At 45.4% G+C, this 27,831-nt stretch overlaps 11 protein-coding genes across 11 annotated transcripts; 7 read left to right on the top strand and 4 right to left on the bottom strand.

The window, feature by feature from the left end:
- Positions 1 to 13: 13 nt before the first annotated feature.
- Positions 14 to 2,446, top strand: HG536_0A05980 (uncharacterized protein; the record flags this gene model as incomplete). The annotated part of the gene is made up of 1 exon (XM_037281563.1): positions 14 to 2,446. One exon carries the CDS (start codon positions 14 to 16, stop codon positions 2,444 to 2,446), a length of 2,433 nt encoding a protein of 810 aa, XP_037137458.1.
- Positions 2,447 to 2,930: 484 nt separating this feature from the next.
- TOM1 (E3 ubiquitin-protein ligase TOM1) lies at positions 2,931 to 12,674 on the bottom strand (the record flags this gene model as incomplete). Its single annotated transcript, XM_037281562.1, has 1 exon — positions 2,931 to 12,674. The coding sequence occupies one exon, from the start codon at positions 12,672 to 12,674 to the stop codon at positions 2,931 to 2,933; it is 9,744 nt and encodes a 3,247-aa protein (XP_037137457.1).
- Positions 12,675 to 13,003: 329 nt separating this feature from the next.
- On the bottom strand, positions 13,004 to 14,299 carry RAD52 (recombinase RAD52; the record flags this gene model as incomplete). The annotated part of the gene is made up of 1 exon (XM_037281561.1): positions 13,004 to 14,299. The coding sequence occupies one exon, from the start codon at positions 14,297 to 14,299 to the stop codon at positions 13,004 to 13,006; it is 1,296 nt and encodes a 431-aa protein (XP_037137456.1).
- Positions 14,300 to 14,539: 240 nt separating this feature from the next.
- On the top strand, positions 14,540 to 16,381 carry NDC1 (Ndc1p; the record flags this gene model as incomplete). The annotated part of the gene is made up of 1 exon (XM_037281560.1): positions 14,540 to 16,381. One exon carries the CDS (start codon positions 14,540 to 14,542, stop codon positions 16,379 to 16,381), a length of 1,842 nt encoding a protein of 613 aa, XP_037137455.1.
- Positions 16,382 to 16,520: 139 nt separating this feature from the next.
- NHX1 (bifunctional K:H/Na:H antiporter NHX1) lies at positions 16,521 to 18,395 on the bottom strand (the record flags this gene model as incomplete). Its single annotated transcript, XM_037281559.1, has 1 exon — positions 16,521 to 18,395. One exon carries the CDS (start codon positions 18,393 to 18,395, stop codon positions 16,521 to 16,523), a length of 1,875 nt encoding a protein of 624 aa, XP_037137454.1.
- A 516-nt stretch (positions 18,396 to 18,911) lies between these two features.
- On the top strand, positions 18,912 to 19,472 carry GUK1 (guanylate kinase; the record flags this gene model as incomplete). The annotated part of the gene is made up of 1 exon (XM_037281558.1): positions 18,912 to 19,472. One exon carries the CDS (start codon positions 18,912 to 18,914, stop codon positions 19,470 to 19,472), a length of 561 nt encoding a protein of 186 aa, XP_037137453.1.
- Positions 19,473 to 19,691: 219 nt separating this feature from the next.
- RCF1 (respiratory supercomplex assembly factor RCF1) lies at positions 19,692 to 20,177 on the top strand (the record flags this gene model as incomplete). Its single annotated transcript, XM_037281557.1, has 1 exon — positions 19,692 to 20,177. One exon carries the CDS (start codon positions 19,692 to 19,694, stop codon positions 20,175 to 20,177), a length of 486 nt encoding a protein of 161 aa, XP_037137452.1.
- A 270-nt stretch (positions 20,178 to 20,447) lies between these two features.
- USA1 (Usa1p) lies at positions 20,448 to 22,931 on the top strand (the record flags this gene model as incomplete). The annotated part of the gene is made up of 1 exon (XM_037281556.1): positions 20,448 to 22,931. The coding sequence occupies one exon, from the start codon at positions 20,448 to 20,450 to the stop codon at positions 22,929 to 22,931; it is 2,484 nt and encodes an 827-aa protein (XP_037137451.1).
- A 264-nt stretch (positions 22,932 to 23,195) lies between these two features.
- On the top strand, positions 23,196 to 23,786 carry TSA2 (thioredoxin peroxidase TSA2; the record flags this gene model as incomplete). Its single annotated transcript, XM_037281555.1, has 1 exon — positions 23,196 to 23,786. The coding sequence occupies one exon, from the start codon at positions 23,196 to 23,198 to the stop codon at positions 23,784 to 23,786; it is 591 nt and encodes a 196-aa protein (XP_037137450.1).
- A 112-nt stretch (positions 23,787 to 23,898) lies between these two features.
- Positions 23,899 to 25,899, bottom strand: PPN1 (endopolyphosphatase; the record flags this gene model as incomplete). The annotated part of the gene is made up of 1 exon (XM_037281554.1): positions 23,899 to 25,899. The coding sequence occupies one exon, from the start codon at positions 25,897 to 25,899 to the stop codon at positions 23,899 to 23,901; it is 2,001 nt and encodes a 666-aa protein (XP_037137449.1).
- A 508-nt stretch (positions 25,900 to 26,407) lies between these two features.
- On the top strand, positions 26,408 to 27,703 carry HG536_0A05880 (uncharacterized protein; the record flags this gene model as incomplete). Its single annotated transcript, XM_037281553.1, has 1 exon — positions 26,408 to 27,703. One exon carries the CDS (start codon positions 26,408 to 26,410, stop codon positions 27,701 to 27,703), a length of 1,296 nt encoding a protein of 431 aa, XP_037137448.1.
- Between the last annotated feature and the right edge of the window lie 128 nt (positions 27,704 to 27,831).

The raw sequence follows: 27,831 nt of genomic DNA, 5'->3' as shown, positions 1-27,831 counted from the left end.
TGTATCTGCTATGATGGATTTGGAGTACCTGAAACCTGGCTTTGATCCGAATAGCCTGAAAGTGGCGCAACTGAGAAGGATTTTGATGGAAAATGGAGTCGAGTTCTCACCGCAGTCGAAGAAGAGTACGTTGGTAGGGCTGTTTGAAGCGCGTGTGAAGCCTGAGATACCTAAGTTGAGGAGCAGATACGACAATTTGTTGCCCAGTGATAAGGGGATTGTGAAAGTGGCAGTGAACAGCAGTAAGAAAGTCAAAAAGAGAGAGAAGCAGAAGAAGAAAAAGGGTAAGATTAGCAGTGCAGAATCTGCAGCTTTATCCGGATCAGAGAACCACGAGGCTGATAGCAACAGCGGCGCTAGCGCCAAATCTGATCGCGCGGTGGATCTCATCGCCAGCACAGCGTTTAGTGACGTTAACGAGTTTCAGCAAGGCGGTGCTGCCAAGAGAAAAGCTAGGAAGAGAAAGATAGTAGAGAAGGAAGGGAATGAGGATCGAGAGGGGCTCTTGGATATGGGAGTCGGTGTGGAAGATCAATCGCATGGCGGAGCCTTGGATAAGAAGAGGAGACGCAAGATTGGCGAAGGTGAACATACTCCTATTACGGAAAAGGTGGCTCAGAAGTCACCTAATAAATCACCACACAAGTCCTTGACTATCGATAAGTTCGAATCTTCTTCATCTTCGGAATCTTCTTTCAATGAGTCTTCGATCCTTAATGTATCTCGCCGGGGTCATGCTGGAACCGAGAGATCCGACGATCGGGATACTATCAAGAATGATTTCAGTTTTGAGCGGAAAACGCTTGTGCCTGATCTCAATAGCCTGAACGTTTCGCCTGCTTTTGCGGATGAACTAAAGGTGGCCTATAAGGATAACTCCGTCCCCGTTCTTGCTCGGCCGGAGTCGCATTCCGAACTGGAAATGAACTACATATCCGGCCCGGCAGAAATAAGCGTAGGAAAGGAGACATCCACTGAAGCGTCAACTAACGTACCCCATGGAGATTTGACTTCAACTGCTAAGTCTGAATCATCAGATGATAACAGGGAATGTCAGCTCGACACTGAGAAAGATGTCAGTCACCATGGAGACATCAACGTCGAGCAACCCTCGATGATAAATACATCTCAACTGCCTGCGGAGGTCGATCTTGTGGGGACGCACGATTATATCGAGCAAGTCACAGAGAAAGAGCATAACCTTCGTACGAGGGCTTGGCCGGCTAAAACATTTTTCAAGTCGCTTGGAAGAATGCTGCGGGATATCTCACTTTTCCTTATAATTGTCATGCCTATCATTTATGGTCTTTGGTATCGTGAACAAAGAATTTTGATAGGTTATTGTGGGCATGAGACAGAAACAGGCAAACTGTTTGATAGCAAAATAACAGCACTTTCCAAAATTGATGAATTTCTGGAGAGTCAAAAGCCAAATTGTTTGCCTTGTCCGGATCATGCCATTTGCTACCCATTAATGCAGATGAAGTGCCAACCTGAATACGCACTGCATAGAAATAGGTGGAGCTTACATCATTTGCTTCCACTTAGTGATAGTTGCGTTAAAGACACGAAAAGAGAAAAATTAGTCTCCGAGGTCGTTAAGAAATCTCTGGAGTTTCTAAGGATGAAGAATGCTCAGTACTCTTGTGGAGCGTCTAATGATTACTCCAAGAGTGGAATGACGGAAAAGGAATTATATCAAATATTTTATGAATCACGGGCTCCCTGGATCAACGACGATGAATTCGATGAGCTGTGGTCTCAGGCCGTCTCAGACCTGATTAAGGAACCTGAAATAACTTGGAGGCAAGTGAGTAATGACTTTTTTTCATCAAGTAATTCAAAAATCATTATTACTAACAATCAAGAGAAGTGGGTTCAGTTACCAAACAGTAAACCTTCAGCCATTGACAGCACCAACGACCAGCTTACAATCGATGGTGTTCCGGCAAAGACAGGACATTTTTCAGAGACAGACAGAGGGAAAAAGACGAGGATTCTTCGCTCGACATCCAAGAAGTACGTCGGGCTTAGATGTAGATTCGAAAGGGAGATCTATCAAACTTACAACAAGTACGCCTATTTGATTTGGTCAACCGTCATTCTCGTCATTCTGGTAAAATACACTTCATACAGGATCAGGAAATTCTATAAACAGCGTGAGGTTATAGAGGAATTGAGTAAGAAGGTCGTGAGTAAACTGAAGGCTGTCAAGAAACAGGACCAAGTGCCTGATTTTTTAAGTGTGGTTCAGTTGAGAGATGTACTGCTTGCTGACATCACCGATCTCAGTTATAAGAACAAATTGTGGCAAGCTGTAGCAAAGACTCTAGAAAGGAATAATACCAATGTTCGCTCCACCCTCATGGAAATTCACGGCGAAATAATGAAATGTTGGGAATGGATTGGACCACTTGACAGTAATACTCATGATAGTCAACAATAGCAGCATCGAAAGGAGTAACCAACTATGTAGCATAATTATCATTTTTATAATTTTAATTGAATATTGGATTCCGTCTACAGTTGCTGGATGAAATCATTCATCCAAAAGCTTCCATCTTCGGTCAGCGACATATACGACATCTTTTCTGCTGCGCTGAACTAGCATAATGGCGCTATTATTGTCGAACAACACTAATAGTCACCTCAAGGCCTTAACTAAGAAAAATGTAAGTAGCTTTATAGTAGCCACATAAATTAAACTGGCATATCAGGTTTAGCAGTCTATCTCCCTGGCAGCTTAACAAGGTGATCATGACTGTATGTGACATCTGCTCTGTTTAGCCTTTTTATGTTTAGTAAAGGAATTGAACACATTTCAGTAGGTTTACCCATAACTAATAATTACATAGTCGACAAAATAGCATTGCCTATGAATAGAATAATGCACAAAGGTATATACGATGAAGAATCAACCGCCTTATGTCTTAAGCAATGCCGAATCCTTCATGGCCTTCGTTGATAGAGAGCAACAGAGATCCGCGAAGCGTCTCGTATGAGCTGTAGGCTGGGAGGTTTAGTTGATTGAAGCAAGTATGAGACGACGGCAATCTATCAGTAGATCCATAGTCCCTATGAATAGAGAATTTGCAAACTCCAGTGACACCTGTTAGTTCCTTGAAACCGTTCAACGGAACTTTGCTGGTACCGGTGACGAATTGCAGTAGCTTGGCGCGTTCTTCTGCGTCAAATGATCTCACTGCTCTCCAGAAATAGTTGATCTGCTTACAGTTTGCAGTGTAGTTAACGTAAGTTGTATTATTTTTCCAATCATCCACGTCGATGTCTGGTAAACCACTGACCAGAAGCTCCAGCTCCTGCTCATCAAAGATGGAGATAAGCTCGATTGGTATTAAAGCATAGAACCCTTGCAGAAAGTTATCCATCTGCTCTTTCACTGAGGCATGCAGTTTGTACTCAACAATCTTCTTAACATAATCTTGTTTGTTTGCCTCAGTAACAGGAACATTTTTACCATTCTCGACTAGTTCGATGATTTTATGCTCACCATAATCATCGGTTTCAACTGAGAAAGTTTCTTCTATGACGTCTGTAATATCATTCTCGAGAATCCACACTAATGATTTGTAGTAGTCTAGGTCTAGAGATTCCATGTCTTTCAATGACACTGGTCTGCCAAGGATGTTCTTGTAAACCTCCCGACTGAAGTGGCAGTCCAGGAAGCACTGATCGCGAATAGCTTTACCAATGATCATACCAATAAACTTGAAAAATGATAAGTGCTCCGGATTGATTCCAGATGTTCGATTTGGCCTGAAAGTCGTTTTGTCTGACTCCACGGGTAAGAATAAAGCATAATCAGGGTTAAACATCTGCCTCGATAGAACTTGATACCATTCTCTGGTTAGCCCACCCGCATCCACACCGCTTTCACCCTTGAAGGTGATCTCAAGCTTGGATTTCTTGATATCATCGTTAGATTTGAAAAACAAAGCTCTGTAAGAATCCAAGAATACTTGTTCACGACGCACCGTAATGCTCAATTTAGGCCTGTCATGGGTTTCCGTGCCCAACTTCGCAATGAAGAAATAACGTTTGTTATCAAAATCCAAAACTTTGGGATTCTTGACCAATAATGCAAAAGGCCCGCTCATCAACTTTGGATTCGACCGAATCATCTGGTTTAACAGTTTCTTGTGGGCTTCGGTGAAATGAAAGAACAATTGGTCGACAGGCAGCTGCGCAATTTGAAGCTTCTTCTCGTCCTCATATTTCAAAGTGACAGCCTTATTTTGAGGTGCTTTACCGTGCTTGAAAACCACCATGAGAGACTCAATAAGAGGTAGAAGCACGGTTGCCGAAGTACTCAAGTTTTCTTGCCTCTCAAATTCAAAGAGACACTTACTTAAAGAGGACCAAACTTCCCCAAGATTCATTTTCTCGTAAACTACCATCAGTTTGCTCACATCTCCCTCCGACATCGTCTTCTTTTGACTGTGTATATAATCAACAGCCGTCAAGACCTTAAGCAATCTCGCCTGATCAGAACTAGGGACAGTGAACTTTTGGACAAGCTCTGAATTAATCTCGTTACCGGTTGCCGCAGAGGCACCTTCAAGAGTGAAGGCCTCCAAATCAGGAATGAGGGTCTTAACAGTTTCAAGAGCCATAGAAATTAGCTCTTTCGTGAAAACACCAACGGCACCATTCAAAATTGAAAGATTCTGCATGATGTTCAACGTCTGCTGGAATACTCTTGTATTACAACTTTCTAACTTTATGATGGAAACGAGTTTCTCGAAGTCGCCATCATCAAAAAATGGGATAGGAAACTTGCGCTTTGAATTCCCATCGTCCGAATTCTTGGCTATTGCTCCAATGGGCTTCGTGCAAACCTGAAGTATTCTTGTCAATAAATCCATCAAAACGCTTTCATCCGTGATAATCTTCAGATCTAACAGAGCAAATAAATATTTGACCGGCCATTTCAAGTTTTTATTGAATACATCCCTCTTATTCTTGATGGGTGCTTTGTTGACCATCAAATTGTCATGCTCTGTAATAAAGAAGTATTTGAGACGGTTATCAGCATCAATTAAGCTTTGCAACACTTCAATGGCTTGATTTGCAACAACCAGAGGAGTGCAATCAGCGGGCAGCAGCCGTGTAGTACCGCCCGCTTGAGCTTTATTAGCTCCATGAGCTCGGGAGCAGATCAAATTATAAACCTTTTCCAACGAATGCTGATCGACCACTCCTTCTGTCAAAATAATCAGCAATATATTGATGATGTCACTTCGGTTTTGTTTGCTGGAACACAAACGATACAACAGTTCGTGGTAAATTTCACGGTGGACATAAGGCTGGGATATGAAGATAGATCTCATAATTGCAGCGATGCCCACGCGATCGACAAGCGGGGAGAAATAAACACGACCAGACTTCTTTTTCTCCGTCTCATTACCACGATCCGTGGTAGCGGTTCCTGGACCATTGGTGCCTTCATCGCCACTAATCATCTCCTCGTCCATTTCTTCATTTTCGTGCTCATGCATGGTTCGAACAATAGTTGAGAATCTGGATTCTGCTGCCTCTTGGCCCAAAATTTCCTCTCTGAGATTTTCCGGAATAGCATCCAAGAAATCTGAATCAATTTCTCTCGAGTGTATTTCATTTTGCATGGCTTCTGCTCTCCGTTCCCTAACATGTTGTGCGAAAACTTCCGCTCTAATATCCTCTGGGAGAGCATTTAAGAATTCCGCGTCTATGTCAGTCCCGCCAATGTCAACTTCGGCACCATCTATAATCACATAAACAGGCTCATGATCAGCATGCTCTTCTTCCATTTCAACGGACAGAGCATTATGCTCTTCTGTTGATGACGTACTTTGATTTTTTGGTTTGACAGCAGGGCTTTTCATCTTGGTGCGCTCCTTCTCTTCTTCTTCCCTACGTCTTGCTTCTCGGTACGCCTCCAGACTCGGTTTGTACAGCCTTGATATGATTGTCGGCACAACATAAGCTGCATAGCTTTTACTATCATAGAACATATCAAAAATATCCTTCCATCTCGAGACTGTTGGTTTCAGGACAATACCATCGGGAGCTCTCTCATCGAAGAACTCACCGGAGAACAATACACCAGCAAAATGTGTATTCTGTGACCTGTAGCGAGAGCCCGAACCCACGTTGACTAACTGATCCGATAGTCCATTCTCAACTTCTTCCAAGCTTGATGGCCCTAGTGGGTTGACCAGGTTGCTCTGGTGCCTGCGATCACCGTTTAGCAAGGTGAGAGACGGTAGACCAAGAGATTGATGCCCATGTCCGCGAAATGAACGTTGGTGATGACGTCCATGGCTCCGGCCATCCTGTACCCTGAATAACGGTTGTGCCTCACTATGGAAGACATGCTCAATGCCCTGAAATGTCCCGGTCGCTTCTTCTTCATCGGATGCGTCTTCAATGACATCAAAACCGTCGGTTGTCATCCATCTACGCCTTATTACTCCATGACCATAATCGTCATTCGTTCCACCTTCAATATCCTCACCATCCTCATCTGAAGCGGAAAGTTCAGAGAGCCCGGATTCCCAATCGGATTCCTCTATCCCGTAGTCAGCAAGATCGATCTCTAGTTCCTCCCCGTAATCGCCTCCTTCGAGACTAATCAGCTCTATGTCATCACTCTCATCGTAACTAGTGTCAGCCCCGCTCGACGAACCATCAGAACCATCTTCATCATGAGATATTTCAGCTCTTTCTGATGAGCTTCCTTCATTTTCAGAGTCCATACTTTCATCGCTATCAGTCTCGTACTCTGAATGGCTAGCATTAATATCCTCAGCTCCATTCTCGTCACTAAACACAACTTCAAATTCGTCGTCATCTGCGTCGACAAAGGCAATGTCTTCATCATCGCCGATCAACGAGTCTTCATCATCTTCATCCTCCTCAATGTCAGCAACATCATACATTCCCAAAGCCGAATTTCTAAACATATCAGAAGGATTCTCTTTGTCTGAATCCTCTTCAACCTCCACTTCATCATCATTACCTTCCACTTTAAAAAGTTCAGCATAACTGTTTCTCACAGAGTTGATAGAGTTTAATGGATCGACAGCGTTGCTCATGAGCTTTTTGCAAAATGGATAATTTAAATCAAGTAAAGCCATGCAGTCAGTGATAGCAGTCGGCACGTTCATCTCAATCATGAGCTTACAGATTTGATACTGGTCGGCATCGATTTTGTTTGTGTCCAAGATGAGCCGCAGATATGGAGCTTGCACGAACACCATCGAAGAAATGATCTTGAACCATGTATCTAGTTTACTGACGTTAGCTTCCAACAGTTTCGTTGATGTCGTAGCATTTTTCAACGCTTTAACAATCGACTCTATCGTGAATTTTCGTATGAATGTCATATCAGGATCAATACTCTTTAGATCACTCTTCTTACTCTTGTCGTCCTGTACTGTTGCTACGAAGCCCACTATAACAGATCTAGCCAACATGCTGATGACTTCTCTCCTCTTCGCCTCATGCTTGTTCTGCTCTACACCTGTCGATTTATCAAGTAATTGATACAGGAAAAAGTTGAGTGCTGTTGATCTAGGCTTAGGAAACTCATTGTAGGAGTTCCGCCTATCGAAAGTCAAAAACTCGAATTTGCTTTGCTTATAGCTGCTTACCAACTCAACCAAAACCTTCAATAAAAACATCATATAAGCGCAAACTGGATTCCTAGCGGGATACACCTTGTCATTCTTCCTCTCAAATTTTTCTCCATCCGTTGATGCAGGCTCAGATGTCCAATCTTTCTTGGAAGCTGCTATGAGTTGCGTTAATAGCAAATGAACAATGCCGGTCCTATCAGAGACGCTTGCTGTTGGCGAATGATGGTTTTTGCTTTCGCTTTCTTCTGTTTCTTCTGTGTTAGGGCTTCTGAGAAGGTTATATTCAGTTAGTTTACCGTCGTCATTGAAAGATTGAAAGCGGGCGCGCTCACATATAATATCCACAAAAGTATCAGGGTTTCTCAATACAACGTGAGGCTTTTCCTCAACAATGCCTGTCAAATCGCGCTCTTTTTCTTTATGATCGCCTATTATTCTTGTCGTAAAGCTCCTGTTTAGCTCATAGCGGATTAGCAGTTCCACAACCTGAGATGTTTCAAAGCAACGCCTTGCAAGCAATAAAAAAGAGGACTCCAAGTAGTTGATTTTCTCGGACTTCTGAAAGACACCAATAACTTTAAGAAGCCTTGATAATATACCAGAGCGTGCGATCTCTCCTGCATAGATCTCATCTCTGGCATAAAAGATCAAGATACGACAAGTAGCGAGAGCAGAATAAAAGCTTGATATTTCCCCTGCTCTTATTAAAGCGTCGAAAATCGATTTTTTAGCATCCGGAGAGATTCGGTATACTGGTGTCATTGGGGGCAATCTATAGCGGATGTTAACATCGGGAGGGATAGGGTCGACCGCAGGAACTTCCGATTTAGCCAGTATAATCTCGTAAACGTACAAAGCTTTCGAGAACCATGGACTGTTGATGTGCTCAGGATTCAATGACTGCTGCAGGTACGCCAAAAAGCGATGGATCTGGTCTTCAGAGTTTTCGTAAACATACTTCTCGTTCAGAAAAATACCAAAAAGATGTATTAAAGAGGAGAGCGATGTGCATTGATGCAGATCCGTTTCCAATACTTTATCCAGCACCTTTGCTGCAAACTTCTCACATGGTTTATCGTAATTTTCGAGCATCTGTAGGAGTGTCCTGGCAAACGCATTAACGAGCTTTGGATAGTTCGGCAATACATCAAAAACTTTCTGAACCAAGTCGCCGGTAAAAGAATCATTTCGCATTGTATCAAAATCATCTTTAGAGCTTTTCTGCTCATACTGGGGTTCCAAGGGAAGTGGATGGAGCTGCCAAGTATCATTCTTCAGAATAGACTGATATTTTAACCATTGATCTTCATTGAAAGCGGCAGGCTTCTCATGCGATGGAAGCTCATCATCATTATCGAGCAGATATACACTTGCTGCGTCTTCGGACATGCCGCACGCCTTTAAAAGCTGGATTTTTCGTCTTGAAGGCGGTATCAGGTCCCAGCGCAGTTCAAAGAACTCTTCATCTTCTTCGTTCGTATCAGAAAATATATTCTTCAATAACGTAAGAACTTGCTTGCATGCAGCGTAAGGTACTGAGCGTCTCTGCCGATTGAAAATTAAGCCGGATTCACTCAATTCAAAAATCAGTCCTAGCGCCAAAATTTTAACAAGTACCATGAGCGCCTTGGTAAGATTGTAGTCATCGAGCATATGGGGATAAAATGACTCAACGCTGCTGATATTCTCCATCGAATCGAATTGCATGGACTTATTAAAGAAGTTGAGCATGTTCAGCAGGCAACTGAGTGTCAGTATGTCCTCTGAGTTTTTCAAGTAATCCACCTCCTCAACTGCGGACATATCCGTGAACTTCGACACCTTGTCAAAAAGTACCTTTAATGCTTCGAAATAGACTTTATAGCCCCCGTTTTGGTAAAATAAATACGCAGGAACTGTTTGTATCATCCCCATCCCGGCGACTGTTGTCCTTGGGAATGTAAAAATATGGTTATTGAAATCTGCGAGCACTAAGAAATATGGAATGTTATTCTCGAGCTGAACGGCCTGCATCATGCTAACAATCTGTTTGGTTGTCTCATCAAAGATATGTACCTCAAGCGCCCTGTCGGAGCTCTCTAGCTCAATATTCTTGGCATGGCTTAACCTCAGCAAGCACCTGAATAGCATAGCAGTACAGCTTTGAGCTTTATTTAGAACAGCTCTTACCTCCAGGGAGTTTTTCAGCTTAGCTGATGTGTAGTTGTCCTTATACTCGCGTGTTGTAGGCTTTGTCACATGAATCTGAACAGGTGGGACATTACCGATTGGAGATGGCTGAGTGAGTGTGATGGCCTGGTCAGGCATCTGCCTCGTCAAATACATTTCTTCTAGAGCGCACTTTTGGAAGAGCAATCCTAAGTTCTCAATGAGACCAAAACCGGCCTTTTGGAGATAATGCATGATTTGCAAAATGCGCTTTTCGGACAGCGACGTTATGCTGACATAAGCGTCCGTCACTATGTAAAGGAGAGTGGACAAACGGTGAAGCTTCGCCAACAATTCTTCTATGTCTGTGTTATCTCTATCGGCCTTGGTCTGCAACAAGAAACTGGTTTCATTATTGGAGGTCAAAAATGATCTGACTGATTGTAGGTCTTCATCCAGAACCTTCATTATCGCAGGAAATGCAAATTCGCTCTGCTGTTCGTCGAATAACTGGAGAACATCGGTAAAATTTAGTAATGCCTGAGAAGTGGTGTAATCGAAAGGAGGTCTCTCCATTACAATAATGGAGAGCAAACTTTCGAAATCTATCTTCTCTACGAATCCCTCTAGTGTTGAGTTTTCGAGCGTCATTCCATAGAAAATATCGGCAAAGCAATCAACGATAGGAGTCGATTTTTGAACGTCCCAAAAAGCCAATTCCTCGGCATTCTCCTCATATTCTATTACAGGTTCATCCTTACTTTGATAGAAAAGTTCTCCACCGTTTGCAGAGGTATAAAGGTAAGGCTGATTGAACTCAACTTGGCGAGGAAGCTTGTTTACAATCTCAACGAAACAATCTAAAATACTAGACCGCAATTCAGGGTAGTGCCTTGCCAGTTCATCAACAGAGGCACCTAGATCAGTAGCCTCTTCCTTCCAGGACAAGATTCTCGCATATTCGGGCTTTGTCACAGCTTCGAATAAAAATGAGATCATGTTTTTTTCTTTCACTTGTTTCAGACCGTCAGTGTTCAAGCATAGGGCGGAGATCACATCTGGAAGTATGGAGATCAGACCAGAATATGGTCCCATAAACTCTGAAAAATGATTTATGATATATGGAACGATCCCCGCTTCGACTAATATTGGATAGATAGTTGGCTCACTGTTTATAACTCTCTGAATGATATCCAAAACGTAGGTTATTAGGGTGTAACCAAATACTGGTCTATTTTCTAAAATTTTTCTCAAAGAAACAAGGATTGGGGAGTCGATGAGATTTCTTATCCTATCACCGGAATCAGTCTTTAGAAGTTTCAAAACCAGCTTCGACAGGCTTCTGATATAGGCTAGCTGCCTGAAAGAGACTGAGTAGTAGACTAATGAGTACTTGGGAGGGCTACCGTAGTCTGGATTCTCCAAAGCGAAGTTTACCTCGTCCGTGAAGGAGTTGATCAGTATATTGAACCCATTGTTATTTATGAACTCTGCCGTCGAATCGCCGTCGTTGATAACAGCCTCCAAAAGATGCGTTGCGGAAGCCAAGGTCCGTCTATAATTTGATCGCTTCACAGATATGATATCCAGGAGACTTGATATTAAACCTGCAGATACAAGGCTCTCATGTAATGTCTTGACATCGGCTAAATTTGAGATTAGATAGAAAAACCGAACGTTATATTCTTCATCGACCTCTGGGGAGTTTTCCCGCAATATTTTACCAATGTAACGTAGAATTTGAGAAAGCAAACCATGAGACATATTACCACCCATATTTCTGACAATATCTGAACACCAGACATGCTTCAGAGAGACACATTCCAGGGCAAATAAACAGTCCAGCCTCAGCTCTTTAGGTACTTTAGTTTCAGAAAGAGAAATGAAATCCGTTAAACTATTGAATGCATATGGATCCAGCTCAAACATCTTGGAACTGACTTGCGGTGGTATGAAAATTGTATTAACCAGAGCCATGGCATTGAATTTGGTTCTCAGAATTATATTCCTCAATTCTTTACTTTCATAAGTATCATCACTGAACGCCTTAGATATAGTGACTCGCAAAGAATATTCAAACCAATCCTCCGCTGGCAATATCTCCATGCCCTTATCGAATAACTGTTGTAAAGAATGGCTGCGCAATTCATCCTTTGAAAGACTAAACTTTTTCATTGGTGACGATAGCCCTGCCACATCCTTGGTTCCAGAATTCGCTGCTTTTCCGGGCGACGTTACTGGTGTGTAATACGTGTACTTTAATTTTGACCACTTACTTGGGTATGTTTTCTTGCCAAAATATAAATCTACCAACGAGAAATGGTCTCCGTCATCATCCATCGTTGACGATGGCAAACATAATGCCAGCTTTAAAGCTTTTTTCTTGAGGTAAGAATCCCCGAGGATATTGTCCGATTGTATTCTCTCACGGGCTATGATATATCTTTCTCCCATTATAGCCAGTACTTTCACTGCACATAATTTCACCTTAAAATTGGGACAGTTCAGCAGGCTATCCATGTTGTCCATCGACGAATAAATGTACCTGTTTTCCGTATTACATAGCAGCCGCGCGGTAAATTCCATCAAATCGACACACGTAGCTTCGTCCTCCTTTGACATTTCGACTAACTTGACTGGATACTTCTTAAAATCCGAAGTCTTGTACGAGTATTTCTTCACAATCTCAGACATCATATCATCCATCCTGTTTAGGACCGGAGTCCACACAAAAAGGTCATCTCTGGACCTATCCCATTCTTGAATATTTCTCAGCTTCTCTAAAAAATCCGCTTCATTACACTGAGTCAGATCGTCCAGCAGTGGTTTGTAAGTTTCAGCATTTTGCACCTTTTGCAGTTTTTCGTATCTGCTCAACCTCACCATACCGAAATTTCGATCCAGCAAACCAACGAATAGCACCAAACAACCAGGAAAGAGCTATAATTCGCTCCAAGGAAGGATTAGTCTATCGTTTCCCGGTCGTTTCTTCGTGTGTTCTCCTATGAGGATCCCTTCTCATCACTCTTGTATAGCACAAATCGTAATACCCAACTTCGAGGCCGGGTAACGGGCTTCAATACTACTCGATGACTTACTAGTACTTAAATATTTAGGTATAGAGCGTCACTGGGCGCTCATTTGGTCCAGTGGCGCCTCGAAATGCATTAATAATGATGCGGACGATAGCAGGACCATTGATCAAATTAGCAACCTTACGGGCTCAATTTGCGCTGCATGGAAGGATTGATTTTGGGCCTGCCAACTTCCCTTCTTGTAGCTTTCGCCGGCTGAGGGATTGCTGAGGACGAGTTAGGATGCACTACCGTGTTTGGAGGAGCGAAGCGAGAAGAGGCTGCCGCGACGGGCTGAGAAGTGCTATTAGAAGTGCGGTTGTCGTTGCTGGGCTGTGATACGGACGTATCCACTCCGATTTGCTTGCCCTTGGGTGCAAACTTGTGGTACGCAGATTCTCTAGAGTCATCGATTCCCTTTTCCTTCAGCAGACTCGCCGGTATATGCATGGAAGTTGTTTGGTCAACGGTGTGTTTGATCGACTGAGCCTGATATTTGGGATCGAAGACGTTGTCCCGCGTGACTGGCCTTTTGTTCTGCACTGAAGACGCTGCCTTTGCGGTAACGAATGTGATGGGCTCGGTGGCTAATTCTGCTACTTTCTGCTCCGGCACCGCGATCTCCGCCTGCTGCTTTCCCATGTTTATCAGATCGTCATCTTGGAAGTCGTCGCTAAACATAAGTGAGTCGTCCAACAGTTCGTCGTGTTCTGCGGGAGCTTCTGCCGCTTGATCTGGCGGATTCTCAGGATGTTGAGCCCTTCTTTGCTCCACGGGCCGCGCTAAACTCTGCTGCTGATTATGCATTCCGTTGGAATCCGAACCCTTCCCTGGCGCTGGACCCGGTCGCGTCACACGCCTCCTCTTGCAACTCCCATCGAGTTGATGATCCAGCGTATTCGATCTGGAGATTTCGCTTATCTCGTCTGATGGACGAAACAAATTCCCCTCGTCGAAGTCGGGAGGATCAAACTGAACTTTATCGATTCTCGCTAGGAAATCCTTATCATACAGACAGTTACCGAGAGCATTCCCGAAACCTCTTAGAGACCTCTTCAAAGCGTCCGTGACGGCAGATTTCTTTGCCCTCTCGAACGCCGCTGCTTTCCTTCGTTCGTTTTCCACTGTCCCATACCCTATGTCTTCCCTATACGTACCATTTTGCAGCGTTACACGAACAATCGCAGTGCAACCTATGCTGTATTTCCCCTGTCGTTCATCCAAAAAGTCCACAGTCACGCTCTTGACCTCTGTCGACCAGCCGTTGTACCCAAAAATCTGGTTGGCAAGGTTAATGGCTCTCCAGCCTTCAATATATGCAACTCTGCTGCTACCAAACCCTACTCTCTTAGAGATATACTCCGGTCCCAGCTTCTTGTCCAGCTTGGCCTGGATATCATCGTTTGTCTTCGCACGAAACGCGTTCTTCTCCCCCATCCCTTCCCCAGATGGCTAATAGACTTGTGTCAGCGTTCGCAACTCTTCTTGGCGCTCAAATACCTCTCTCATCGTGAGATTTATAGCTCTTTTAGTGGCAAATTCATCAAAGTTAGCCTAGAATCGCATGTTTTGGTGCCTTAGAGAAAATTGAAAATGGGCTTTAAAAAACGTCATCTAAACACATCATCAGAACCGTATATAAGAGGGCTTTGGTTTGTTCGATCGATCTAATCGTTGATGATGTTGGATGCGCCGATTCCATTGAGTTCAAGATATAGCTATCACACGATCTTTAGCGACATATGCAAGACAAGGTTTAACCATTTAGCGACGCGAATGTGCTCTACATTCACTATATTCCAGGCAATTGCTTTGGCTTTGGTGTCTGGTGGGTCCGGCTCATATCTAGAGAGTGCATTGCTGGTGCCACTGCGATTTTTACTGTTGTATCTGTCGTCGCTGCTCGTTATCGTGACTAGAAAGAATTACCTACATGTGCAATACAGAGGATATTCGAACTTGTGGAAACTAGTTTTTGGACAACTGTTCTGTGTGAGGTTTGTCGTTTATGAAGTGATACATTTTGCCTGCAGCTTCGTCGTCTCGCTGGCTTATAGTGGACTTTTGGGATCTGAGGGTGCCGGTTCCTCAGCCGTGTTCAAACAATGCTACATGTCTTACGTTTGGGTGTTGATTCCCACAATATACACGTTGCAGCATTGTCTTTTCGACTTGGATAGACTTTCTTTCAGCTTCGATACCCATTTTCAACCTCCACAACGGTATATCTCTGCCGGTTGGAGAAGAATCATTGTTAAATGTGCAATAATGACTCTGTCGGTCACTTTTGTCTCGCCGTTCTTCTTTGCCCTTGCTGTGTCGCGCTGGTGGATTGGATTAGTCAGTAATTTGCGGCTGGCGCTGCTATCGTTCGTTGTGTTTATTAATCTGGAGTTCATCAACGTTGCGTTCAACGCGAACATGTCTATCGGATGTCTACACAAGGGGAAGCCCATATCATCGCTGTCATCGACACCAATTGAAACTTTGGTTACTGGGTTGAGTTCTCATAAACCATTCACAAAGCTAACCGCATTCCAAGAACTTTCTTATAGGGCAACCTCGTCGGATAGTTCTCTGCGACTTCCAATTTACCATACGCGTTACAGAAACACGCATATATGGCCGGTGATACTGCGGGAATGCCTGGTTACTATCCAAAACACAAATGAAAGCGTTACAGGCTATTTGAAATCCCTCGAGAATTTGAAGTTACAAGACAGGTCAAACAAGAGAACCAAGAACTTTTATGAGAACGACAAAGAGAAGCTGTTCGGTAACCAAGTTGCCGAGGAGCCAGCTGCGTTTTCTTCTTCGCAGCTGAGGTTTCCGGGTTCTCCTCCTGTGACATCTCATGAAGCCCAAAATCGCAGAATCACTCTCAAGGATGATGATGTATTAATTAGGAAAAAATTTCAAAGCAACGATAGAAGGCAGTTTCCTTTTGGCATCAAGAGCCCTCTCGGTGCTGAGCATGCATACGACGAACCTATCATTACACATGAAACTACCCTGTTGAAGCTAGCTGGCATGCTGTTGCGCACAGTAAGAAATTACATCAATCTATTTTTCTTTCCATCGGCCATATCTTCCCAACAGGATCAACCACAGGTCTCTATTATTGAAGCCTGGTGCATCTCCAAGAGAAGACAAGCAGAGAAGTTGGTGCCGCAGCCTGTTTGTCATGCTGAATGCATCATTTCCTTGATGGGTCTTTTGATAAACGCCATAGAGGAGGATCCCAAAGGCGGAGTCGTCTCATCTGTAGGAGAAGTGCTAAAGTGCCTTGAAAGATCGGTTGGCGCGCTAGGTAGGTTTGCTGATTGGAGCCCTGAAAGTAACAGAAAAACGGACGACGAGGATGAAGATATGCCAGACGTCGTTTCAATTCTTTACGACTTATCCGTCAGTGCCTTTCTGGAGATAGTGCTGAAGTATAACATTCTTCTTGACGAATTATATCTTGATGAGGACGTCGTGAAACTAAGCAAATGGGTACTAGATATGTGCAGAAATTAGACCCTACTGCTTCTCTGCCACAGGAATATGCATCTTTCACCCTCCCCGACCTCATGTCAGCATTTGTCTGTATAACTAGAGATATGTACAGTCTACTGCATTTCGTCCTCGGGAACGAATCGCAAATCATCACCGTCATTTACTGACCACTGCTAGGATCAAAGGTCGTCTGAGATTGATTACCATCTTCCTTGAGTGGTCGGAGATTGCTGTCCAAGAAGACAGGCTTTAATACCTGCTCATCAAAATTTTGAAACCATTGAGAATCAGCGTTGAAGAAAATATTTCCAAAAGTCTCCCTCAATTGCTGGGTATCCAGTGAAACGCGCGATGCGTTAGGATTAATCGGGCTTGGCGTGGGCGGCTGGAAATCTGATAATATATTGGCACTTGTAACCGGAGCTTTTAGAGCTATCGATGTATGCGCACGGGAATCATCATCGGAGTAAGGCTGTAGCATGCTGTCGAAACCAGCAACCGGAGCGGATGGCCTAGGGGCCTCGATATCAAACTCATCATCGCTGTTGTCATTTTCATCGATGCAGCCGGTCTTAATATTCAGAACCTCCAGCATACCAGCAGTGGTGCCACCAAATATGATGACTGTGAGAACAACCACGACCAGGACAGTCGCCAATAAAGTAAACTTGAATTCTCCCTGCAAACCCATAGCCAGGGCCACTCCGACGGCGCCTCGCAGACCAGCCCAAAACGTCATAGCCTGATAGTTATAAGGAATCTCATCTGGGATGGAAATGCTGTTACCAACAGATCCTCTCATCGATCTGACGGTTTTCATGCGGTATAGCCAGTTGATGAATCTCGAAAGAGGGAAAACGGAACACCACCGCGCTACACAGATTGAAATTGCGGTAACTATGATCAAGACAGGCTTGTACACGAGCTCCACCTCCGTGAAAAGTTCCAATCCCAGGTAAATGAATATGAAGTTTTCTGATAGTCTGGCCAGCAATTGGAATATGAACTTGATCGTAATCTGCGTTCTTCGGGACATATTATAGTAGGCATAATGTTTCAAGGTGATCCCGCAGAAAAGCAGTGACACTATTCCCGACATGTGGCAGCCATTCGAGAAGAAATAGGTCTCGTAAGCGATCAACAAGACGATGCAACTCTCGATCTGCGGATACCTCCTGATATGGCTGTGTTTCAGTATCAACGCCACCAATACCCCAGTGAACAAACCTATCAGCAACGAGACCATAAAAGTCATCAGAAACAGACCTATACCTTCGAAAAGAGAAGAAATCTTGGCTGGAGAGCCGTGAAACTTCTGACATGTCTCGAACATAACAATCGAGATGGCATCATTCAGCAGTGACTCGCCGAAAATTATGGTATACAGTTTGGGATCAACTTTGTAAGCATTGAATATCGACAAGATAGTCACCGGATCAGTGGCTGACAGCGTGGCACCCACTGACAGAGCATCCACGAACGATATGTTAATCCCTTCCAGCCCCAGGGCGGTCCAGATAAAGATGATGATTCCCAGCACAACAGCCGAGATAAACGTTCCTGGAATCGCAAACGTCAGAATCGAGAACATGTTATTGAAAAAATTCACCTGGTTCAACTCGTATCCGGAGTTCAAGATAATCGGCGGTAGCAATACGTTAAAGAAGTACGATGAGTCGAACGTCACAGCATCTTGAATGTAATGGCCTGGTGATAACCTGATAATCAGTCCCACAATCATACCGTAAAAAATCGACAGCACCGTCTCGTGTACCGCAGTGATTCGTCTCTGCGTTAGATAGTAACTCGACCACAGGGCAGAAATCAACAAAAACAGTAAAATGCACAAAGCCCATGACGAAAACATCTCCTCGGTAACGGGATTCACATCACTGACCGGATCATCGGCAATGCCACCGCTCTTCCCGGGCGAATCCGGCATCGGCAACAACTCATCATCGTCGCCGCCAGTCCCTCTAGCAACACACCACGCCAGCCTGAAAGCCAAAATCAGTAGCGATCTCGCGAACACCATCCTGATCCATCTACCCAGCCTCCCAGAAACTTCCACGGTCTCCCTCACAACAGCTAGAACCTTGGATTATATGCCCCTTTCATGGGCTAGACGTCTAACCACTTCTTCGTCCAGAGCGATATATCGCTCTTATGAAATGCGATGAGCAGGCTGTAGCGGTTGATATCCAGCCCTCCAGGCCGCTACACTGGGGCAGTCGGTCGCCAACTCAGCCAGAAACGCACGGCAGAAGCATTGAGTCGCTGGCCACGCTAAAACGGCTGTTTTTCGACCACTTTGATTGGAGGGACCTTCGCGACCCTCAGTTGAACAAGGACGCCTGAGTACCGACGCCAATGGCCATCAGAGAGGCCAGGCGATGCTCTTCGGTTGGGCTATGGGCGTTTCTCTCTATAAAGCGTCGCGATGAGATCAAGGCTCGAGCAGTGAAAAATATGACGTATAAAAAAAACAGGTAAAACCAACAAACCATCCTAGACCCGGTTGCTCTGTTTCTGCATTGGTCAAGCTCTCTAAATGCCACGTCCTATCGTTCTGTCTGGTCCCAGTGGTGCGGGAAAGTCCACCTTGTTGAAGAGACTTTTCGCCGAGTTCCCAAACAAGTTTGGGTTCAGTGTGTCTTCGACCACCAGATCCCCAAGACCCGGTGAGGTCAACGGGAGGGACTACAACTTTGTCAGCGTCGAGACGTTCAAGACCATGATCTCGGAGGACAAATTTGTCGAATGGGCGCAGTTCTCTGGAAACTACTACGGCACCACAGTGGCATCTGTCAAGAAAGTGATCGAGTCTGGAAAGACTTGTATCCTGGACATCGACATGCAGGGAGTGAAGTCCGTCAAGTACAAGACCGATCTCGACGCCAGGTTCCTGTTCGTCGCACCACCTTCGTTGGAGGACCTGGAGAAAAGACTGACCGGCAGAGGCACCGAGACTGCTGAGTCGATCTCCAAGAGGCTCGCTGCGGCCAAGGCAGAGATGGAATACGCTGAGACCGGCGCTCATGACAGAATCCTTGTCAACGACGACCTCGACAGAGCTTACAAGGAACTAAAGGAGTTCATCTTCGAGGAATGATTGTCGCTGCCTAGATAGCCTACATACCTCTCTAATCCGCCTCAATGGCTCATGAAGCGAGCATTAGCGATCTTGCTGTCTTCTGAGACCTTATAGTGTTATCCCCGATAACGCGAAGTAACAATACAAGCATCTACAAGCAACTTTGAGCAAGAAGCAGCTAGAACTAGACCAGTTGTCGTCGAGATCAGGAGACCTGGAACCCCGTCCCGCCATACAATGTCGCGTATGCCCTCAAGTTTCGATGTGAGGGAGCAAGAACTGGACGAAATGCCGTTCTTGGATAAGATCGTCTTCCACTGCAAGCAACAGCCATTGGTTCCGTTAGGAGCTTTGCTCACCACTGGAGCTGTGATATTGGCTGCCAAGAACGTTAGAAGTGGTAACAAGGTGAAGGCTCAGGTGTACTTCAGATGGCGTGTTGGCCTGCAAGCGGCGACTTTGGTCGCTTTGGTAGCAGGATCTTACATCTACGGCACGAGCGTGAAGGAGCAGAAGGCCAAAGAGGAGCAGATGAGGGAGAAGGCCAAGATCAGGGAGCAGCTGTGGATTCAGGAGCTTGAGAGAAGAGACCAGGAGACCAAATACAGGAAGAAAAGGGCTGAGTTGGCTCGATTGAGGACCCAGAAGGATGAGGAAGCCATTGAGAGATTGCAGAAGGAGTTGAAGGACCTGGAGTTCCAAATTAGAGGTAAAACCGACTAATCGCATCGCAATTGCCCCGTTCGAATCGCGAAATCATGGTAAGAAAGCCGGATGCAGGGGCAATGGAAGAGATTAGGCTCAAAGAGCTTATGATGCACCAGAAATGCGCCAAGATAGGAACTGTGTGCTTTGCTTAAGTAACTTGTATATATAATGAACAACCGTTTGCAATGATGGAAGCTAAAGGTTAACGTACTGCTAAGCAGTTAAGCCAGGCTCTTATGACGCCGCTACCTCTACTGGGTCTCTATCAAGTTTAGGAGCGGAATAATGGAATGCTTGGCATTGGCACCTCTGAAGTTTACCGTTTGGTCTTCTGATTTCAGCTTGATTCGGACTAACCTGTTCGTCAACGCTCACCCTAAGGCAAAGGTGGCAAGGCTACTGCAGTATGTGCACTCCCGGCTGTCTGCAGAGTTAAATGCTAGCGGGGATGATGCTATGTCCAGACTTGCCCACGTATCCGAGTACTACTTTCACTATAAGCATCAAGAGCTGTCATTGGATACTTACCTGCAAGATGTGGAGCCGATGCATGGCCAGGGCTTTATCAGAGTGCGATTCGAGAGGAAGAAATCCAATAGCGGAAGTGCTCAGAACCTTGATTACGATCTGGATTATGAGTTTGCCACGACAAACCTTCAGTTGAACGTGAATGTATTGTCGGTGGATAAGATAATGTCAGTTTACGAGCCTAGGGTCTCAATGGGGATGACTATGGCCAGATTAGAGAAGCTGGCCGTTCAGCGGCTTCATGAATACGAAGTTCAGGATAAGAAGAATCTTTGTGGTTTAAAAGATCGGCATTCGCCGTCTGACTTGGTGGGATTTATCTTCAAGGGTAAGCAGACACCGATCCAGTTGGATGCGCCTAATAGTTTAGAACTTTACAATGATATGACATTGTCAGAAGTGCTGGGCTATGATTTTGCTCCAGAGAATGGAAGCCATTTTACCGTTATGTTCAAAGTACGGCATAATCTCGACAGTGTTGATGGCGAGGACAGCTTGAAGCTTGAGTTTGTCTCAGATGCCACACTCTCGGCTAACGAGATGAGAGTAACGCCTGATACTACTGTGGAGGAAGTGAAGGAGTTCATCTGTTCCGTTTATACCCATTCCCTGAGCTTATCAACGAATGATATTAAGCTGATATACAAAGGGCAGTTAGTTCACGTAGCAGATTTCGCAGGCAACGCATCGAAGATAATGGAGTACATCAATGAACCCGGTAGTGCGAAGATTCACGTCCAGATCAATCAGGATTTTAATGAACCGGGTCCGGGCTTTTGGAGCGAATTGTTTAACAGCCCCGAAGCCTTTGATTTTATTCATCGGAGAAACCAAACCGAGGAAGTCACTTCACAGCCAATGATGCACTCAACATCGGCACGATCACAGGCAGCTTCCTTGCCAGCTAATGAAATGCCCGCCTCAATACAAAGAACCGAAAACCGCAGATACCGTTATGTGACAAGATCTGGACTAATTGTACACTCAAGTCACGAGAGCTATATCAGATGCACGGTTGACGGTAAAGAGGTGTACGTTCCAGCTCAGGAGCTGGATCCCATCACCTTCAAGCTAGAAGCAGGGGAGCATTCAATCAGCGCTTCTTCAGCGGACTGCATCGTAGAGAATGGACTAATTAAGCTGTCGCCGAATTTGATAGCGAGACTAGAATCGCGACTAGGTACGAGCATCCTCAAAGATATATTCATAGCACAGGAACTGAACCCTAGTAACGGAGGAAATATGGGAAATTTCTCCACTGAATCTGGACGAGGTCAACGCGCGTTTAGGATCGTCTCTTCTCTGCGGAATGGCTTCCCGATCGTTCTACTGTTGGTGAGAACCCTGTATCTGATCGGAAATTACTCCATCATCCCACTCTTCTTTCTCATGAGGTTATCGGAGCTGCTTCCCAGGAAGTACATCATATTGATTGCAGTACTATACATTCTCCGCGCAATATGGAGTACCCGTGAAATCTGGGATATGTGGACAAGTTACATGAACAGTAATGTTGTGAACGAGACCAACTACCGCGAAATCAAAGACTATATCAGCTCAGGCTCGCTTTCCAGCGAATTTTACGGCGATTGCAGAAATCACCCGGCAGTTATCGACATTCTCATGGCGTCGAACCTGCGCGAGCTGAGGTCTGACCTGTACGACGCTTACAGCATTCCAAATGCTGTCGAGCAGGGCAACGGTGCCCTCACGAGCCTCTTCGAAAGAGTGCACGCGCGCGAACTCAACAAGCAACCCATGGACGCCTTCCTTGTCAACTGCCTGGACCTTTACGAGACCAACAGAGACACCACACCCTCCTCCTACCTGGACTCCTTCAAAGAGCTGCTGCTGCTTGCCCACAGAGACCAGGACCGAACCCGCGCTCTACACGACCTGCCTTGGTACAAGAAGTTCGTCCGCGTCACTTCGAGTCAACTGCGTAGATTCAGACGCCGTCAGCTGGCTACCAAGATCTTCGAGCGGATCGTCCCCGACCCGGCAACGGACAACTTTTTCCTCGCTGTCGTCAAGAACCTGTTACTGTTCGTCTGCATCCTGTTCCCACAGACCAAGAGCCATGTGGACATCGTTCTACAACAGCGCTCCAACCGTCGAGCCCATCAAGAAACGTCCTTGCGCGATCTAGAGCCCGCGGTGCAGCCCGAGCCCGAGCCGGTGCCGGACCAGCCTGCTGGAGCGTCAGGCCTCCAATTGCACCCGGAGCAAGCCCAGGATTAGTAAATACACTACGTAGAATCCGTTGCCAAGCTTAACTAAGCTCAATGGCCTCTTATTACACGTCTCGAAGGCCCTGCCCGGCCCGATGAGCTCGATGAGCATTGAGTTCGAGACTCTCTATTCAATATGACAAATCAGCTACCTTCCGGGTAATGACAAGAGGCCGTCTAATAAAGGTATAAAAGGGGACCAATTAAGACTAGATGATCTAGTGAACTGGTATATGTCGTAGCAAGTCAATCGAACAGATAGATTTATCCAGAGATGGTCGCTCAAGTTCAAAAGCAAGCTCCAAAATTCAACAAGACTGCAGTCATTGACGGTGTCTTTGACGAAGTTTCCTTGGAAAAATACGCTGGCAAGTACGTTGTGTTGGCGTTCATCCCATTGGCGTTCACTTTCGTCTGCCCAACTGAAATCATTGCTTTCTCAGAGGCAGCCAAGAGATTCACCGACATTGGTGCTCAAGTGCTGTTTGCTTCCACCGACTCTGAATACTCCTTGTTGGCATGGACCAACGTTGACAGAAAGGACGGTGGTCTAGGCAAGGTTGACATCCCATTGGTTGCCGACACCAACCACTCTTTGTCCAGAGACTACGGTGTTTTGATCGAAGAGGCCGGTATTGCTCTAAGAGGTTTGTTCATCATCGATCCAAAGGGTGTCGTCAGACACATTACCATCAACGACTTGCCAGTCGGTAGAAACGTTGAGGAAGCTTTGAGGTTGGTCGAGGGCTTCCAGTGGACTGACAAGAACGGTACTGTCTTGCCATGCAACTGGACACCAGGTGCAGCCACCATCAAGCCAGATGTCGAGTCCTCCAAGGAGTACTTTGCCGCTGCTAACAAATAGAAAGCTGTATAGAGATAATGAGCTAGGCTGCTTAAAATTCTATCAACGTGAAAATATAGTAAATCATGATCATGACACTCTTCTCCGGCCGTTTTTGCCAAGGCATGGGGGATTAGTCCGTGTAGCCTGTCGACATGAATGCCCGTTCCATGAACTTGGCCCAGCTCTTCTTCTCCGTGGCTAATTCGGAGGCCAGCAAGACGAAGTCTTTGACCAGAAGGCCCTTCATTGGGTACGGTCCATCTTCCGACACGTATTCGACTTCATACTTGAAAGCCTGGCTTGCCGCTTCCTCAGGTGTCTTTCCGGCTTCCAAAAATGAATAATATTTCTTGTTTATCTGTTTCAAGTCAGCGTAAAACTGCACGAACCTGGTCGGTGAAAACAGCTGAGGTGTGTATGCTGGGCCAGCTGGTAAAGTCTTTGGTTTTTTCCTCGGTACGGTCTTATCCTCCTTTGGCTTCTTTCCACGCTTCTTCTTCCTTCTTTGAGTCTCAAAACCTTCTTCAAGTCCATCCAAGTGTTCGTTCTCGATGTTCGATGAATCCCGTTCCATGATGCTCTCCAAGGTCTCGTAAAATCGATCCCAAGAGTTACTCTGCCATGTCTGTGTTTGTGTGTCCAGGTCTGTGATGTTGTATTCCCAAATGCGGAGGCTCGGATTGAAAGTAGGTATAACTGAACCGGAAATTGATACGATTGAGTAATCCTCACAAACTTCCTCAAAGCTCTTTAAGGATTTACGTTTCCCCTCATAATCATCACTCTCGGCATCCAGCGGCTTTGACTTCTGAATCTTTTGGTGGACTTGTTCGTATATCTTTTCCCGGATCCGATTCATATAAGCTTCCTTACCAACTGGCTTGGCACCCATCAGATGGGCTTCGCGTCCTGCCACAGCATGCGCTGTCATATCCAAATCATCATCTCCTTCTTTCTGGTTCTCGTAAGCGTTACCTTCTTCTGATGCCTTGATGGCCTCCCACGAAGCCTGGCCATCTACGGGTATAAAATGATCCATGTTCATATGTCCATATAGTCCTCCGATTATAATGTCCCTGTATTCATGGGTCCACAGAGTGTATTTGTCAAAACAACCCTCAGCAAAGTTCTTCTCGATTGGGGGAACGTGTCCGGAGAGCCAGACTTTCATCCCTCTTTGTCGTAGCTCTTCAAGAACGGCCCCCAACCATAGCAGCATTTGGTATCCCGGTTGTTTCTTGGAACTGCAATTGTCTACCAATGGGTTTGCTTTGAAAAGATACAATGTGTTGATGGATAAGACTGCAAGCTTGCCAGGAATAACTTCTGTCACGAAACTAGCACTTCTGTCAAAGGTCCGTTGTTGCTCCTGCGGTACCAGGTTGTTCCAGATTCTGTGATATTCTCTTGTCTGCAACGTGGGTCCTAAAGCAAACATGTTGTGGGGGAAAACATCGTTGTTCCCAATGCTGGGTACCACTGACACATCGAAATCCCGGGGATTTTCACTGTTCGGGTTGGAAAAGAGCTTTTGGACCTTCCCAGAAAGAATTTCGTTCATATCCAGAATTTGGAACTCTGTTCTTGGGATCCTGCGGTCGTTATCGTGACGAATATTATCGCCTGTCCAAATGACAAAATCAATTTTGTCCCTCAAATTCTCCTTGATCCATTCCAGCGTGTAGTCCACGAGATCAGGCGGCGAATCGCAACCGCCAGTCGCATACCCAAACCTTGGCGCCCTGTCCTTTTTACTCTTGGGCTTACCTTGGTGACATACGCTTTCAATCGAACTTCCCTCCTTGTAAAATGCATCTGGATGCATGTCAGTGATGTGGAGAAATCTGCCATGAATCTTCCTTTCCTGACCCGTGGCAGCATCCCGAATGACCACAGGTTTCGTCGGAGTCAGTTTCAAAGCTCTATAAGACTCCATTCTTTCTTCCGACAGGGCTTCAGCTACCGATACTACTTCCATTGTCGTCTTGCTCCCATCGCGAACTCCACACACTGATGGTCTGTATCTCATCGAAAGATAGAATACGATTGCCAAACTGCAGGCTGCATAGACCGCCATCCTGCGTAGACGGTCTCCCGAGGAACGATCCCTCAGCTTATCGGTGACTTTCATCGACACTCCTAGCCCTCGGCTCTGCCAATCTTCTATGTAACCTTCCTGCTGCAAGTTTCGATTCTTGAAATCTCAATTGGCCACCAAACTTACCAGCTAGGCTAAAGATTGAACAGGAAATCCCACACGTCATATGTAAACTTCCAAACCGCTGCAATAACCCTGCAACTTCACCTGGGCAACGTGCTAGTGAGCATTGAGGGAAGTAGGTCACGTGACGTCTTAACCCACAGAACCATGGATATACCAACTCGAATGCTTCTGGGGCCATCGCTTATTGTTTGAATGCTTGAGGAGAAACCATTGAGAATGTCATGGGAGAGAGTCCCTTCAATTGGAACGCGACGCTTCTTTTAGAGTAGTTCCCTCGGCCTTTGTCCAATTTGGGTATAAACGCGACCAGTGTGTGTTGAAAAATGAACCATTTGGTGCAGCAGATCAATAGAGCTGGCACTCAGATGCGCACATGAGGAAGCCGTCTCTATAATCTGTTATCCTGTTCGAGTCAATGGTATTGCTGGAACGCGGACAAGATGGAGGTTGTTTTCCCATATGCATCATTCAGCAGCTTGAATCTTTGCAAAACGTAGTTGTGAAACTGCAGAAACGCGACTTTGATCATTTGAATGCTCAATTAGGATACCATATGATCGGGCTCTGGAATGGTGGTTTGTTTACGTATATAAATCGCCATGGATCCAGATACTGGGGTCTTCTTGTAGTCATGATAGTGCAGTCTTGCCTTCAAATCCGAAGATCAACCAGCATAATGTCAAGCGAAAAGCGTCTCTTACCATCATTGGCGGTGCTTTTGAATGACAGCAGGCCAGCCATTGCAAATCTGAGACCAAGCTTCTGTAGCGGAGAAGAGGGATACATTCGTCTGCCACCTCTGGGCGACAGCGGTATCAGCGGAACCAGGGCGGTCGAAAGCGCTGTGAGGTATACTGTAAGCCTGCCAATGTCGTCTGCTGGGTCGAGTACGCCTGCTAGAGCCACGACAGTAAGCTCACACACTGTGTCGCAGACCGAACCGTTGAGCGTGGCAACTCCTTCGACGCCGGTCGTCAAGAGGAAGAGCTTGGTCTCTTCTAGCAGGAAAAACGAAATGTTGACACCACTTTCTGCTGCCAGGGCGGTAATAACGCCCTCGAACAGTGAAAAGAAGAGAGCTTTTGCTTTTATAACACACTCCCAGGAAACGTTTCCCACAAAAGAGCCCAAGATCGATAATGCACCTTTGGCTCGCCGGAAAAGAAGGAGAACTTCGACTCAGGAGCTCAATATCCTCCAGGCCGAGTTCAATCAATGTCCTGCTCCAGATAAGCGCAAAAGACAGGAGTTGGCAGAGCGCTGCAACATGTCTGAGAAGGCGATCCAGATCTGGTTCCAAAACAAAAGACAGGCCACGAAAAGACAAAAGAATTCAGCTCAAAAGGCGCTAGTAGCCGCTCAACTTGATTCAACACCTCTGGCTTCGAAACAGCTAACTCAGATAGATAAACATACAAAGTCCAAACAGCCTGTTGAGGAAACAACTCCCGAGATTAGCAGTGGCGACACAACGCCAACCAAAGCGGTACCTTCTGTAAGCAGGAAAGAACAAGCGCTTACCTTTCACCTAACCTCAGACAATGAAGTTCTAACTCCTGTCAGAACATCGTCCAACAGCAGAATAAAGAATTTAAGAGACAGCGATGACAGACCGCGCTCAGCGGCTAATTCACCCAAAACTAAGCCAACTGAATCTCCCACAGAACGGATCCCTCTGAATGAGCTGAAGATCAACGCTCTGGTCCACTAATTAGCATACGAAACCTGCATATTTACAAGTTTGTAACTCGTCATAAAACTCTTCATCTAGCTTATAGGAAACAATCGCAAGTGACTAAATAATTGCTTGACAATTAAGACTATGTAGTTTGGCTACTA

The sequence above is a fragment of the Torulaspora globosa genome, chromosome 1, assembly GCF_014133895.1.
Source record: "Torulaspora globosa chromosome 1, complete sequence".
In the NCBI taxonomy this organism is placed as follows: domain Eukaryota; kingdom Fungi; phylum Ascomycota; class Saccharomycetes; order Saccharomycetales; family Saccharomycetaceae; genus Torulaspora; species Torulaspora globosa.
This window is presented reverse-complemented; position numbering and strand designations above follow the sequence as displayed.